Consider the following 14248-nt stretch of genomic DNA (forward strand, 5'->3'; position numbering starts at 1 on the left):
TTCAGAGGGGACTTCCAAAAGGAATGGAAGAGAACAAAGACCACAAGACAGGACAGGACAAGAACTAGCTTCAGAAAGGAACCCTCCTGGGGAATAAGACCATTGCCCCACCCTTTGCTGGGGCAGCCTTTGCTACCTAGAATCTCAGGCTCAGCCAGGCCAGAGGGTAAGTACTGTCTAGTGTAGTTGGCATGTGTATGCAAGATCTGGTCTTGGAAGGGCAGAGATCGTTTCTTGGGGAAGGACACCAAAGCAAAGTCACAGAAGGTGAGTCACCAAGTCTCTGGTCAGACAGGGAACTGTGTGGAAGGAAGCTGGAGTGGACACTGGCCTTTGTGGGTTCTGTTACCTAGTCCCTGGAATTAAGTCATCCTTTTGGGGAAGAGTAATTGCCTTGAAAGCATATGCCTTTTATGGAATGTCTGGGAACGCAGCTTCCCATAATGTTGATGGATCACCTCATGACAGATGCAGCTCTAATGAATAGTTGCAGCAGCCGGGGAGGATAAATGGCCATTCCACTGTGACAGGTGACAAATGGTGGTGTTCGTGTAAATTAATACACCCGACCGACCAACCGTGGTATATCTTTCTGTAGGGAACAGGACTGGCTCCCGGGGTATCCACCAGATCTGTTTTCTGTATTTTCCAGAGCTTCTGTAAGAGCTCTCAGAACCATGAAACAATATACTCCAATTTACACATTTCCTGGGGCTAATGTTAGCAGCTCAATATGATTCATGAATCGTGTTTTGATTTTTAAATATGAAGAAGAATTAGAGATCAGAAGTATTGAAAGTCAGTCTGGAAGGGTCCTTAGAGATAGACAGATCATTCTGTACATGGTAGTCTCATCTGATGGAATGGTCTCCTTCCTTCCCATAGGGAAGGACCAGCTCAGTCCTCAGCTTGGACAGATGCTGATGTGATTTGTGCTTCTCAAGCTTCTTATGCATATCCTTGTGGGTGTTGTAAAGTGGTGGGCCGGGCCATGGGGGTGGAGGTCCAGAGTGAAAAGAGCATGGACTGAAAGGCTCTGAAACAGAACCCATGGGCTCATCAGTTGAGTTTCTATACACTGGCAGAATCAACACCAGAAGCCTTTATAGCTAGGAGACATTGGGCTGCAGGTGCCCTTCTCATCCCATTTACAGAAACTGGACCGAGATCATGCACCACGAAAGAATGCATCTTAATTAAATGGCCAGTAAGCATCAGAGTGAGGGGTTGAAGGCCCCTCTACTTTGTCCCCCTAGCTGAGACTAGAGGTGCCACCTGGCAGAGCCTGCTCTGGAGCCCTGGGTAACACTGATATGGCTGGCTGTTGGACACTGTTCACAGGTTTGTGATAGACTGCAGCTGGGCTACCGGCTAACCCTTGAGGCAGAAAACAGGCTGCTTTTCATGAATGGGGCTGTCACGGGGTCCAGGAATGCTTTCTCATCGGTGCTGTGTATGCCTAGGAGTTCTGTGTTTTTCTGGAGACCTGATAGGACAAGGCCCTGTTTGCCTTGGCCTCATCCCACTGTGTTCATTGTCCCATTGAGGACTCAGCCCTGACTTGAGCCATCGTGAAGCTGCAGACAGAGGTCAGCCAACTTTGTGCTTCCCCTCCAGGGAGAGCACCTCGGCAGAGGCACGAGGACACATATCTACTCTGGGACCCTGCTGGACTACAAGGACGACGAGGGAATTGCTGAAGAGAAGAAGATAAAAGTGATCCTCAAAGTCCTGGACCCCAGCCACAGGGACATTTCTCTGGCAAGTGCAACCCCATTTCTGGAGCTGGTAGAGTGAGTTGGCTGGGGAAACCTCTGTGCTTTTGGGCTGTGTGGTTGGCATCAAGACCATCTGTGGTCTTTCCATCAGATTCCTCCTGCTGTACTGTCTTAGGCAGACTGGCTCTGTGGAGGGAGTAAGGGAAGGCTGATGGTGAGGAAGGTGGAGAGGAGAGCAGGAGGCTCCTGTCTGGTCCTGTCCCCCAGTGTGATCCTGTGGATCTCTGGAACAAGCAGAGTGGGCTCCGAGCTCTGAAGTGATTTCCCAGGCTCCTACACATTTGGAAACATGAAGGTCCAAAGGAGTCAAATTACTTGACCAGGATCTCTCAGTCTGTTGAGTGTAGAGCAGGAAATGTGGCTTCATGCTTATTCCAACAGTGATAACCCTTGAATTTCATGGCATTTAAAGGATGACAGTAAGGCAGGCCTGAGAGGCTGATGGGAAAATTGGTAGGTAGTTCATCCCACCTGCCTTACTCTGCATTGTTGGGTTTTCTAAATAAATCCCACACCTTAGCTAGAGTGGCCCAGTAGTCAAGGCGTATCTGTGCTACTGGACAACCAGGAGGGTATTTTTTTAGGACTGGGAGTGACAGTGGTGAGTTTTTCTGGGATCCACTGATAGTCCTTAGCAATTCAGGCTGAGCCAGATATCCCTTGGTTCTTTTTCCCACAGGCCTTCTTTGAGGCAGCCAGCATGATGAGACAAGTTTCCCACAAACACATCGTGTACCTCTATGGTGTCTGTGTCCGAGATGTGGAAAGTAAGTTTGTTTTCCCTTGTAGAGGACAGCTGGTCCGGCTCGGGTGGTACTGTGAAGACTCTTGGGCCTCTAACTCTCATTTAAAATGGGAAAATCAAGTTCATTTGCAGAAATCAGTGGTGGCCATGGCTTGTTTTTCACTTGAACATTTCCTTCTGGTTACTCTGGGCCCATGTGGTTTCTTGAGGCAATCCAGTGAGGAATGCAGGGCTTGGGGAAGGTGGTAAGAGTGGATCCTGAACTAGGACTGGCCTTTCAAGAGACTCCTGCCAGTAAACTGGAGCTGGCTTCGACCTCTCTGCTGTCAGGTTGGGCCTTTAGCTGCTCAGAGAGGTGGCCTCTACTCTGAATTTCTGATATGAATGTCCAGGAAGAGGAATTTTTTGTTTGTTTTTAAAACCCAAGCTCTTCAATTTGTGAGCGCTGTAGTGCTGGCTACTCTTGTGTTCACATGGGAGACTTAGTGAGGGGAAGTTTTGTCCTATGGGAGGCCCAAACGCTGTGCTGTAGTATATGGTGCTATCAAGCAGCAGTGGTGATAGTCACCACTCTGTATCCTTGTTCTGTGTGTCAGACACCCAGCCAAGACCTTCTATGCCTTGTTTAGCGATCCCCTCCCCCCATGGTCCCTAGGAGAGGTAAGGATTACTATTTGTGTACATACAGATGAAGGCTGAGGCTCAGGAAAGGCCATCCCTTGCTGGAGGTCATCTAGATTGGAAGTGGAAGAACCTAGGGTTAAGTCAGCTTGACAGTGGAGCAGTGTCTGTAAAAGTGCATTCTGGTAAGGGTGAGAAAGAATTCCCTCTAGACAGACAGAAGGTTCCAGATGTGGCTGTTTCTGTATCTGCAGATATTATGGTGGAAGAATTTGTGGAGGGGGGACCATTGGATCTCTTCATGCACCGGAAAAGTGATGTACTTACAACCCCCTGGAAGTTCAAAGTTGCCAAACAGCTGGCCAGTGCCCTGAGTTACTTGGTAAGAATGTTTTCATTCTGGTGGTTATCCCCATCAAGACCTAGAGTGTTCTCCTGGGGTAAGTGGGTATGATGGAGGTGAGGGTGAGAGATTCTGGTAAGCAGGTTGAAGGGGCTTGTATCAGGTTCTGGGTACAGAAGAAAGAGTTCCGTGTTGGTGCACTAGTGTGCCTGGCACTTGGTGCAAAGTAACTGGGCACTGTTCTGTAGGCTTACCTAGCACTCCTGTTGAGAAGAAAATGGCACCATGTTGGGGACTGACTGTATTGAATAATCGCAAGACGGGGGACATGAGCGCTTTAGGCTGTTTCTCTGTTGCTGTGCTGAAATACAGAACCAACTGGAGGAGGAAAGGGATTGTTTGGCTGACAGGTCCATCACTGAGGGAAGCCAAGGCAGGAGCTGAAGGAGAGACCACAGAGGAAAGCTGATTACTGGCTTGCTGCATTGGGTTGCTCAGCCACCTTTCTAATACCTGGATAGAGATGGTACAGTACACACCAGTACCATCAATCAGAAATTAAGAAAATGCTCCACAGACATGCCAACAGGCCAACCTAATTGAGGTTCCCTCTTCTCTGCTGTGACAATCAAGTCAGCTGTCATTCAGCACACTAATGAATAAGGGAAAATCCCTGTGTCCATCATCGCTAACATTGTGGGGCACATTACCAGGGGCCAGCTGTTGCAGACTTTGCATATTCTAATGTGCACAAAGCCTGTGAGGCATGCTCTGCTATTGTCTCTGTTTCACTGATCAAGGACCTGGAGTTCAGAGACATTATAGGATCTATACACATCAAACAGAGTATCATGGGTGGGCCAGGCTGTTGGGGTCTGCTGTGGCTGGAGTGAAGAGAGCTAGTCTATGGGGCCAGGGTTGGGAATAGAGGATGTGGGGCAGAAAAGACAAGGCCACATGTACCTTTTTATTCTGCAGGAAGATAAAGACCTGGTCCATGGAAACGTGTGCACTAAAAATCTCCTGCTAGCCCGTGAGGGCATTGACAGTGAGATTGGCCCATTCATCAAACTTAGTGATCCTGGCATCCCAGTTTCTGTGCTGTCCAGGCAAGGTGCGTGTCCTGTCCCCTTACCATCCTCAGCCATCTCTATTGCCTCTTTGTGTACCAGACACTGACCACTAGCAGTAAGAAGGTGCTGTGCTGAACTGTGCCTTCCTTTAGAAAGGTCCACACAGTGCTACTGCTGTGGGCCTAGGTAGGCTATAGTGCAGAGGAGGGTAGTTCCCTGACAGCCCAGTCAGTCTTTCTAGTCCTTATGGTAAAGGTACTGTGTTCAGTGGTGCTGGGGTAGCAGAGACCATGAGCTCTGGGAAACGGTCCTATAGGAGTCGGGAAGGAGTCAACTATCCTGGATCTTCCACTGCTGTGTTCTGGAGCCCACTGTAGCCATTGGGCAGTTTGGAAGGCAGCACATCACCTTTAACCAGGAGACTGCTGAGATCTCAACTCTTGCAGTGGATTAAGTTATGCAGAGTTCTTGGCTCCAAAAGGAACAGCAGCCCCAGCAGCTCAGAATGGATGTTAGTGCTGCCCAGACTGTGCTCAGTACCCCGGTGCCACACAGGAGGACCAGCATGCCTCAGAACCTGGTGCTAGCTGGCTGTTAAAGCCTCTGCCATCTTCAGCATTGAGTTTTAGTCATCTCAGCACAGTGAACTGAACTAAATAATGTAGTAAGAGTGGAAACTATGGAGAAAAATAAGCCCTGAAGTGGCCCTACATATCCATTTCTTGGAACGGGAGCAGGAATTGTTCTTTGGAGCCTGATTTATAGCTACCATGTGGCAGTCATCCAGTAGTCTTGGACAGACACTCCGTCAAGGATCTTACCCTTGGTGAGTCACTGATGACCACAGTATAAGCAGAGAGGCCTGGATACCCATCCAGTGATGCCCACGATGCCCAGTGGATTTGGGGGGCGAGTCTGTTTACACTTCATTTGGTTGTTGTAGGTTGCTGAGGTGGCGATGGCAGGATGCTGATGCATATGCCATGCAGAAGGATGGACTGAAGGGCCTGGGGAGGTTAGGTGGGCTGGAGTCCAGTGCTAAGCTCTGGAGCCACACTGCTGCTCCGCTTTCCTTGACAGCTAAGAGGCTGCTCTGTGGAGGCCACTGCATTAGTCAAGGGCTTTTCCAGGGGACATGGCAGAGGTATCTTTGAGATCACTGGCTCTGGCCTTGGTTAGAAGAAGCCAGAAAAAGTCTGAGAGGTCACCAGGAAAAAGAGATATGTAGCTTTCCTTCTGTCCTTTTGAAAAGAAGGAAACCCAAACAAAACTGACACTAGAGCTGGGCAGTGGTGGCACACGCCTTTAATCCCAGAGCCAGGCGGATCTCTGTGAGTTCTAGGCCAGCCTGGTCTACAGAGCAAGATCCAGAACAGGCATCAAAAGTACACAGAGAAACCCTGTCTCAAAAACAAAACAAAACAACCTGACACTAATTGCATGGAGCCATAGGGTAAGTAGGAGATGTGTTTGGGCAGCTGCCTGTCTGCATGTGGTACTTCCTGCCCATTCCTTCCTTTCTCTTCCCTAGCCTTTGTTCACGTGACTGCCACCTTTCCATGGTGGCTCTGGCCTGTGAGGCCCTGCTGCTTTAGACACCAGGTTTTAAAAGGTGGCCCTTTGTGGAACAGGGCCTTTGTGCTCATCAGGCCCTGGTCAGAAGCACCCAGTCAGAGACTGGAAAATTGCTGTCCAATGGGCTCACCACAGTGTTTGTGTGGCCAGGAATTCTGTAGGCTGCTGGCCACTGTTCTGGCTGAGTGGCTGTGCTTGGCGTAATAGATGGTGCCAGGAGCCAGTCTACAGGCAGGTCTGTTGTCTTTCTCCAGAGTGCATAGAACGAATCCCCTGGATCGCTCCTGAGTGCGTTGAAGACTCCAAAAACCTGAGCGTGGCTGCTGATAAGTGGAGCTTTGGAACCACACTCTGGGAAATCTGCTACAATGGCGAGATCCCCCTCAAAGACAAGACCCTGATTGAGGTGAGCAGTTATTTCCAGAATGAGGTGGGTGAGATCTCAGATGCTTATGGACTTTGTGTAATTGGAAGATATGGACATGGGCTTGGGTGTGAATCTCCCCACAGGCCTGTGAGCTTTGCCATCCTTCAAATGTAACTAACCTCCTTGAGCCTCAGCTCCATTGTCTATAAAACAGGAATAAATAATAACTCTTTTGTGGGATCTTAGGAAAGTAGACAGGCATTGAACTGTTGCAGTAGTCGTCTGAGGTTTTAAATGCCTGTTGAGCTCCTGGTGTGTGTGGTCCTAGACAGGACTGAGATGGGCCTTGCCTTCCTGAGGACTGTTGCAGGTGTCAGGTAGGTACGCTCGGAGGTAGTACTGATTGCGCTTCAGTGCCTTTGCGGTCCAGCTATGGCTTGGAAACTGGAAGGCAGGGATTCCACTTAATTTTAAAAAGTGGTATTAGTTATGTCTGATCTTAAAATAATCAAGAAAAATTAGGGGAAGGTATTTTTTTAAGGTCATCACTGTGTCATCCCTGACTACTGCTGATATAACATTGGGAGCACTTCCCCGTGGGATTCTTAGGATTTTTATAAACTTGCTGAGTTAATTGTCCTGTTCAGCTCTGACTTAATCTTGCATTTGGTATTTGCACTGTTTATGCTGTCAGATTCTGCAGGGAATACAATTGTATGTTAAGCCTTGGCTCCAGTGATTGATTTCTGAGTCATGCAGTAATTGGAATTAATGAGTCAGAGTCTGTAGAATGGGACAGCATTGCTCAGGTTGCCACACTCTTCCAGAAAAGCTGCTGGGCTTCCCTAGAACACAGTATCTTGGAAGTGGGATGTGCTACCCGTTCTCCTTGAGTTTGGGTTATTTCACTATTGGGACTTGAGATTTCCTCATGCTGGAATAAGGCCATTGAAACCCCATGTGGATGAAATCTGCCTTTTTGCAGAGATGTTGGGGATTAAAATAGGGATTGACAATCAGTTCTGATGGTGGGGAGTGGCAGGTCTGAGGGTGGATTCTTGGTCTCTCAAGTGTTGTTCTTCTTTACAGAAGGAGAGATTTTATGAAAGCCGCTGCAGGCCAGTGACTCCATCTTGCAAGGAGCTAGCTGACCTTATGACTCGCTGCATGAACTATGATCCCAATCAGAGACCCTTCTTCCGAGCCATAATGAGGGACATTAACAAGCTGGAAGAGCAGAGTAAGTGTGAGCCAGGATGAGCCCCAGCCGCAGAGTGTGGTGGGCAGGGAGAGTGGAGTCCTGATTATTGCTTGGTGGCTAATCTGTTTCCTTGTCTCTTTGGTTAGATCCAGACATTGTTTCAGAAAAGAAGCCAACAACAGAGGTGGATCCCACTCATTTTGAAAAGCGTTTCCTGAAGAGGATCCGTGACTTGGGAGAGGCAAGTTATACTTAGGCTCGTGCCTTGTTTGCACATCACCTGTGTGCAGGGAAAGCTGTACTCCCCTTGTCCTGCATCAAAGTGTATAAAAGCACCTTCGTGTACTGTGGCGGGGCGGGGGACATTAACCTGCTCTGCCTGACACTATGCCAGGTTACATGCACTTGCACTTGACACCATGATATGCACCCAGGACCTTTGACAGCTTCCTCAAAATCCTTGACTTCTCTATGTGGTACAGAAGAGGGCCAAGTACAGATGTGGTCGAAAGAGGAAAATCTCTGACTCTTCCAAGATTATACTGTGCGACTCCTTTAATGAGGGGTATGCCCAAATAAGAGTCACAGCTTTTCCTGTGGGTAACAGCTTATGTGACCACGGCAGTTCCCGGGATTTGTGTGCTCATACCGATATACCCTCCTTAGTTCACTTAACATCATGACTGTCAGCTGGGTTAGCAGCGTCTGTACTGGGCATTTTCACAGCACAGTCCACAGTCCCCATACTGTTCAAATGGCTTATCTGGGATTTGAAGGTCCCTGTGAAAATGCTCTTCTCAGCCCGAGTAGGGGCCTTGTCCTGTGACTCTGAAAGAATGCCTGGTGTCCTCTGGACCCAGAGATAGCCCCACTGCTTGTAAAGTATGTTGTCTTGGAAACCACGACTGATAAAGTGGTCCTTAGTCACCTACGGCTTTCTGAGTCTTAGCTCAGTAGCAAAAGTTAGTGAGGTCAAGTGAGGATGAGCTGAGGCTAGTGGAGAGTCAGTGACTAGCCTGTCGGGGCCTCTCTGATAGCAGGGACACCTTCCTTCCAGGGCCACTTTGGGAAGGTCGAGCTCTGCAGATATGATCCTGAGGGAGACAACACAGGGGAACAGGTGGCTGTCAAGTCCCTGAAGCCTGAGAGTGGAGGTAACCATATAGCTGACCTGAAGAAGGAGATAGAGATCTTACGGAACCTCTACCATGAGAACATTGTCAAGTACAAAGGAATCTGCATGGAAGACGGTATGTTGTGCACACTGTGCCCGGGGCTTCTCTGGGTCCTAAGGCCACTGCTGACAGGCAGTCCTCAGCCTCATCTTTATCAGTTCCTGTGGGTTGGCAGGCTTCCAAGTCTCACACTGATGTGGTTAGCAGCTGCAGGCCTCTGAGAGGCTGCCTAGACTTTCTTCCAGCCACAGGTTGGTTTGGCTCATTCCAGGGATCCCCGCATAATGCCGGGGACAGGGCTTTACTAATCCAGATAGTCACACTATGCTATAAGGAAGTGACTACTCCTCCCCACCCCCTTTCTCCTTCTGATCCAGTCCTACCTAGGACGTTCTGCTTTGCCTTTACCTAAGCCAGGGTAGCAAGTAATACTTAATAGTAGTGTTTACTAACACTTGTACCTTGTTTGCAAGGCAGCCCCTTATCCATGAGTGTGCTTTAAACCTGGTGGTGAGAGGGTGTGGGCTCTAACTTGAAACCTGATCATTTGCCTAGTGGTGCACAGAGCAGCAGGGCCACGTTATCCTGCTGAGGTTTGTGCTTGAGGCAGGACCTGGGGATGTGACTCCTGTTCATGGCTGCAGTGTCTACATGCCAGTGGGTGGGCATGCTTCGGAGGCTAAGCTGAAACCCTCCAGGGCCTCGCTGCAGAGCTCCCTGCTCTGTCCTGTTAGCAGCCTCATCCTGATGCCACTCTCTCCTCAACAGGAGGGAATGGTATCAAGCTCATCATGGAGTTCCTGCCTTCGGGAAGCCTAAAGGAATACCTGCCAAAGAACAAGAATAAAATCAACCTGAAACAGCAGCTAAACTATGCCATCCAGATTTGTAAGGTAAAATTTTCAAAAACACCAGGCATGTACTGAATGTCCTGGGCAACTGGTTCCTAATTAGATCTCAGTGGGAGACTGTGATAATTGGACTGAGTTTTTCAATCTGCCACCATTCACAAGAAATAGGAGCCTCCCCTATGCAAGCGAGTGGGTTTGTTAGTCCAGCAGCTTCAGTTTGGACTTTTTATTTTGGGATCGTTTAAGCTTGTAACAACAAAAACTGTTGGTGATATAGGGACAAAATGACTTTTTTTTTCTAACTATGAAGGGGAAGACAGAAACTACAATCTGAAGTGACTTTTGCAATCGGCCTGACCCACTTCTCTCTTAGGGGATGGACTATCTGGGTTCTCGACAGTATGTTCACCGGGACTTAGCAGCAAGGAATGTCCTTGTAGAGAGTGAACACCAAGTGAAGATCGGAGACTTTGGTTTAACCAAAGCAATTGAAACCGATAAGGAGTACTACACAGTCAAGGACGACCGGGACAGCCCAGTGTTTTGGTATGTAAATCATCTCAGCCTCCTGGGTTAGCCTTGTGGAAGGCTCTGTCTAGCCCTGCTTGGGTGTCCATCCGCCGCTCTGCAGAAAGCTGAGGTTTGACTGCACAGCTTCCCAAGGGTGGGAGAGGTCAGGCTGTCCCCAGCTCACCCTCTGTAGTTCACAGCGGCAGCAGCAGCACCCACAGTTCTCAACGCTGTGAGTAGGTGGAGGTGGCCGACTCTTTCATGAAGCATCCATGTAGAAGGCCTGGTGGGGTCACAGGGCCACAAGGTACACCTTGGCCAGAGTCAAGGAGATCCTAGAGGAGGGAGACCTGGCTAGGCCTTCGGAACCGGAACACCAGCTGTCCATGCTCTAAAGCTCACTCTGGTACCTCCTTGTAGACACATCCCCTCACCTCCTGCAAAGCCTACACATATACTTCCTTTCTTGCTTAAAAACAGTGTTAAATAAGGCCCTTGTTTGTGCCAAATGATGGAGATATGGTGACCTAGTCGTTCAGGCATGGTTGAGAAACCTGCAGGTTTAGGTAAAGGCTGGAAGATTCACAGCGGCTGGGGCTGGAAGGAGGCTTGTGCTGTGTGGCTGACCGGAATGAGAAGTGAACTGAGAGGGTCGCTGGGCAGGTATAGCTGAGGAACCTGAGTTTGGGGGCCAGGACTCCATCTAGTAGAGAGGGTGCTAAAGGCCACCAGGGAAGGGAACAGAAAAGGAACAAGGAAATCCAAGTCAGCTGCTTCAGCAGCCCCACCCCCACCCCCACCCCCAGGAGCTGCACATCTGGGGAGCAGTGACTGGGCCCTTGGCAAGTAGATTCCAGTTCTGGGTTGCTCTGACACCTGGTATGGGCACCTGGGCTTCATTCACCAATAGTGACCCCAGGAGGGTGCTGACTCTGAGCTTGTGGGGCTGTAACCTGCGGCTAGTCTTGAGGAAACTGTTTCCTCCCCAGAGGAACACAAATCTTTGAGGGCAAGTAACGTGCTGGGAGCCTCTAGGCTGCTGCTTCTGCCAGATGTGCACTGTCGCAGCAGGATGCATTGACACTCCACAGTCAGATCACATGTGGGTTCAAGTCTGAAGACCAGGGAAGTGGCTCTCCTGAGGGCCTGTCCTTTCTGGAGGAAGTGGGCTTACTTCCTGCTTTCCTTTCAGGTATGCGCCGGAGTGTTTAATCCAGTGTAAATTTTACATCGCCTCGGACGTGTGGTCCTTTGGAGTGACGTTGCATGAGCTGCTCACGTACTGTGACTCAGATTTCAGCCCCATGGCCGTAAGTGTTGACCGCGCCTTCCCCCAGGCCAGGACCGGTAGAAGGGCAGCCCAGCTGCTGCTAAGCTCTGCTCTTGAGTGGAGTCCTCAGGGGGCCACATGGAGAGGGCTGCCACCCTGTCCTGTTGGCCTGGCTTGTCACTTGACAAGGTCTGGCAAAGTCTGTGTTCACCAAGAGAAGAATTCTGTACGATAATCCAGATGTTTTAGGGTAGGGCCTTTGTTTTCACTCAATGGACAGCTGTGGTTGGCTCCCACAGGTGGTGATTATAGACTGATCCTCGAGAGCAAGTAAGGATTTCAGATTTTCATTTGAAGTTATGGAGGAGAGAAGCTTTGTTGCTTTAATTTGCAGTTTGTTCTGGGAGCTTCACCTTAATTTTGTTTGGTCTTATTTTATATAGTTGTTCCTGAAAATGATAGGCCCAACTCATGGCCAGATGACTGTAACACGTCTTGTGAATACTCTAAAAGAAGGAAAGCGCCTGCCGTGTCCGCCCAACTGTCCTGATGAGGTAGCTATGTCCGCTTTGTGGAACTGAAACTTGCTTTTTAATGTTTTTACAGCTTGACTTACCCAGCAGGGATGGGAGGGGAGTGGTAGAGAAGATGCTGGAGAGTTGGCTCTTGGCTAAGAGTACGTTACTCTTTCAGAGGACTGAGGTTGTTTCCATCATCCACATCAGATAAGACATTAGTCCCCCTTGGGGTAGACGATAGTGATCCTCAAGCAAGGCTCCCCTCATGGAGCTGTAGCCTCTATCCCAAGTGCCAGTCCATCTGCCTTCCCAGAAGAGCACATATGATGGTCTTAGCATTGCTGTGTGATCTGCCCTGCTCACTAGCATTTGAAGTTTCCTGTATTCTAACCTGGGTTGAGTCTTTCTGCCCGAGGCTCTTTAGGTGGTCAGAGACGTGCCATGGGGTGAAATGGGTAATAGTGGGTTGTTTTCTGTATTTTGAATTATTCAAGTACTCCATTCTTTACTCCTGTTAAGTTTGAAGGTGTTTGGAAACCGCCTTTCCTTATTGATGATTCAGTTGTTTTCTTGGTCTTTCTGTGTGGTGTGCGTGCAAGTATACATGTTTTCAAATGTGTGGCTGCTTGTGGATGCCAGAGGTAGATGTTGTCTGTCTCCCTTGGTTCCTCCGGTTTCTGTTTACTGAGGCAGGGTCTCCCCAGGCTAGCCCTCCTGATTTTGCTAGTCTGGCCTTTTTTAAGGCGTGTGTCATGGCTCTGAACTTGGGTCAGACACTTGTGGGATAAGTACGTCATCCACTGAGCCATTTCTCCAGCCTGTTTTTAATCTCACAAATCTGACATTATTGTACTGTTCTTTTATTTTTCATAGGTTTATCAGCTTATGAGAAAATGCTGGGAATTCCAACCATCTAATCGGACAACCTTTCAGAGCCTTATTGAAGGATTTGAAGCACTTTTAAAATAAGCAGCATGAGTAATATTCAAATTCCCATTTATCAAGTCCTTCTCTCCAAGCCATTTAAAAAATAATTTTTTTTAATGAAACAGTTTGTATTCTGCCTAAAAAGCCACTCAACAAATACTTGAGTACATGCATATGTCACACCTTAAATTTAGTGAAAAAATGACAACCAAATTAGATTGTGCCCAAGCACTCCTTCTGGAAAGAGTCTATGGTCAGTTGCCTAGCAAAGGACATTTGGCACTGTTTGGCTAGCATATTGTTCTTAGATAAAAACTGGTGGACTTGGCTGAAACTCTCCCTTGCCCTGAAATCTGAATATCTATACAGTGATAATCTAATCAAGTAGGTACCACGTAGTATACTATGTTGTTTCTATTAGAAATGAGTCTATTCCTGCTACCCAATAGGACTGCAGTCTCAAGCTGCTTGTGCAGTGGCTAAGCACTGGTACCTGTTGTCAGACAAACTGGTTCTGCACAGGGAGATGACCTGGCATAGACACTCTGCATATTACTTTGAGAACTAGGCCTGTGCCCATGGTCCTCCTGCTCAGCCTGCTTTCATCAGACAGACTCCTCTGACCTGCTTACACCTGCCTTTAAGAAATGTCAGTGCATACCCCTTGAGAACCTGCGGGCAAGCTGTCACAGTATTGCAGGCAGAAGACAATGCCATCTACAAAGGTTAATCACTGTTTTGACTATAACTCTATACCACAAAACTACCAAGACAAGACCCAGCCACGGGCCCGGCCCACTAGAGTTCAGAATTCACGAGGCAGTTCTCAGTTTGCTTGGAGACAGCTAGGTAGTCAACAATGCTCAGTTTCTGACTCAATGTGAAACAACAAGTTCTTCATGACCAAGAGTTTGGCAAACTTAGTAATGCTGTTTAATACTTGTTTGATGTTTTTTCACCTTTTGAGCCCCCCAAAGAATTCAAGATCTCTTTAGTAGCAACAGTACAGTTGCCGTTTCAGTTGTTTAGTTGCTGTACATGTCAAACCTGTGGCCCTCTCTATATGCACTTTGTTTACTCTTTATACAAATAAACAAACTAAAGACTTCACATGCATATGCCTTTTAATATTAAGTCTGCATCTTGAAAGCATTTCGAACCATTAGCTAACATAGAAAAATAACCACAGGGATTTGGGGGGTTGTCTGTAATGACTGGGACTAACAGTGCTTGGTTCGCACGTCTCTCCTGTCCAGGGACACTGGGCACAGGCCGGGACGAGGAAGCCCGGCAT

At 48.4% G+C, this 14248-nt stretch overlaps 1 protein-coding gene across 1 annotated transcript in view; it reads left to right on the top strand.

Annotated features, from left to right (window-relative positions):
* Positions 1-14064, top strand: part of Jak1 (Janus kinase 1) — a 115453-nt gene extending 101389 nt beyond the window's left edge. The window contains exons 13-25 of the mRNA XM_036177837.1: positions 1618-1761; positions 2458-2545; positions 3399-3526; positions 4466-4601; positions 6390-6541; positions 7592-7742; positions 7850-7944; positions 8761-8953; positions 9647-9771; positions 10103-10275; positions 11432-11549; positions 11953-12063; positions 12901-14064. Of these exons, the coding sequence (XP_036033730.1) occupies positions 1618-1761; positions 2458-2545; positions 3399-3526; positions 4466-4601; positions 6390-6541; positions 7592-7742; positions 7850-7944; positions 8761-8953; positions 9647-9771; positions 10103-10275; positions 11432-11549; positions 11953-12063; positions 12901-12996 (1710 nt within the window). The 3' untranslated portion in view covers positions 12997-14064. The remainder of the gene's footprint in view (positions 1-1617; positions 1762-2457; positions 2546-3398; positions 3527-4465; positions 4602-6389; positions 6542-7591; positions 7743-7849; positions 7945-8760; positions 8954-9646; positions 9772-10102; positions 10276-11431; positions 11550-11952; positions 12064-12900) is intronic.
* The last annotated feature ends 184 nt before the right edge of the window (positions 14065-14248 follow it).

This window comes from Onychomys torridus, chromosome 2, assembly GCF_903995425.1.
Source record: "Onychomys torridus chromosome 2, mOncTor1.1, whole genome shotgun sequence".
NCBI lineage: Eukaryota > Metazoa > Chordata > Mammalia > Rodentia > Cricetidae > Onychomys > Onychomys torridus.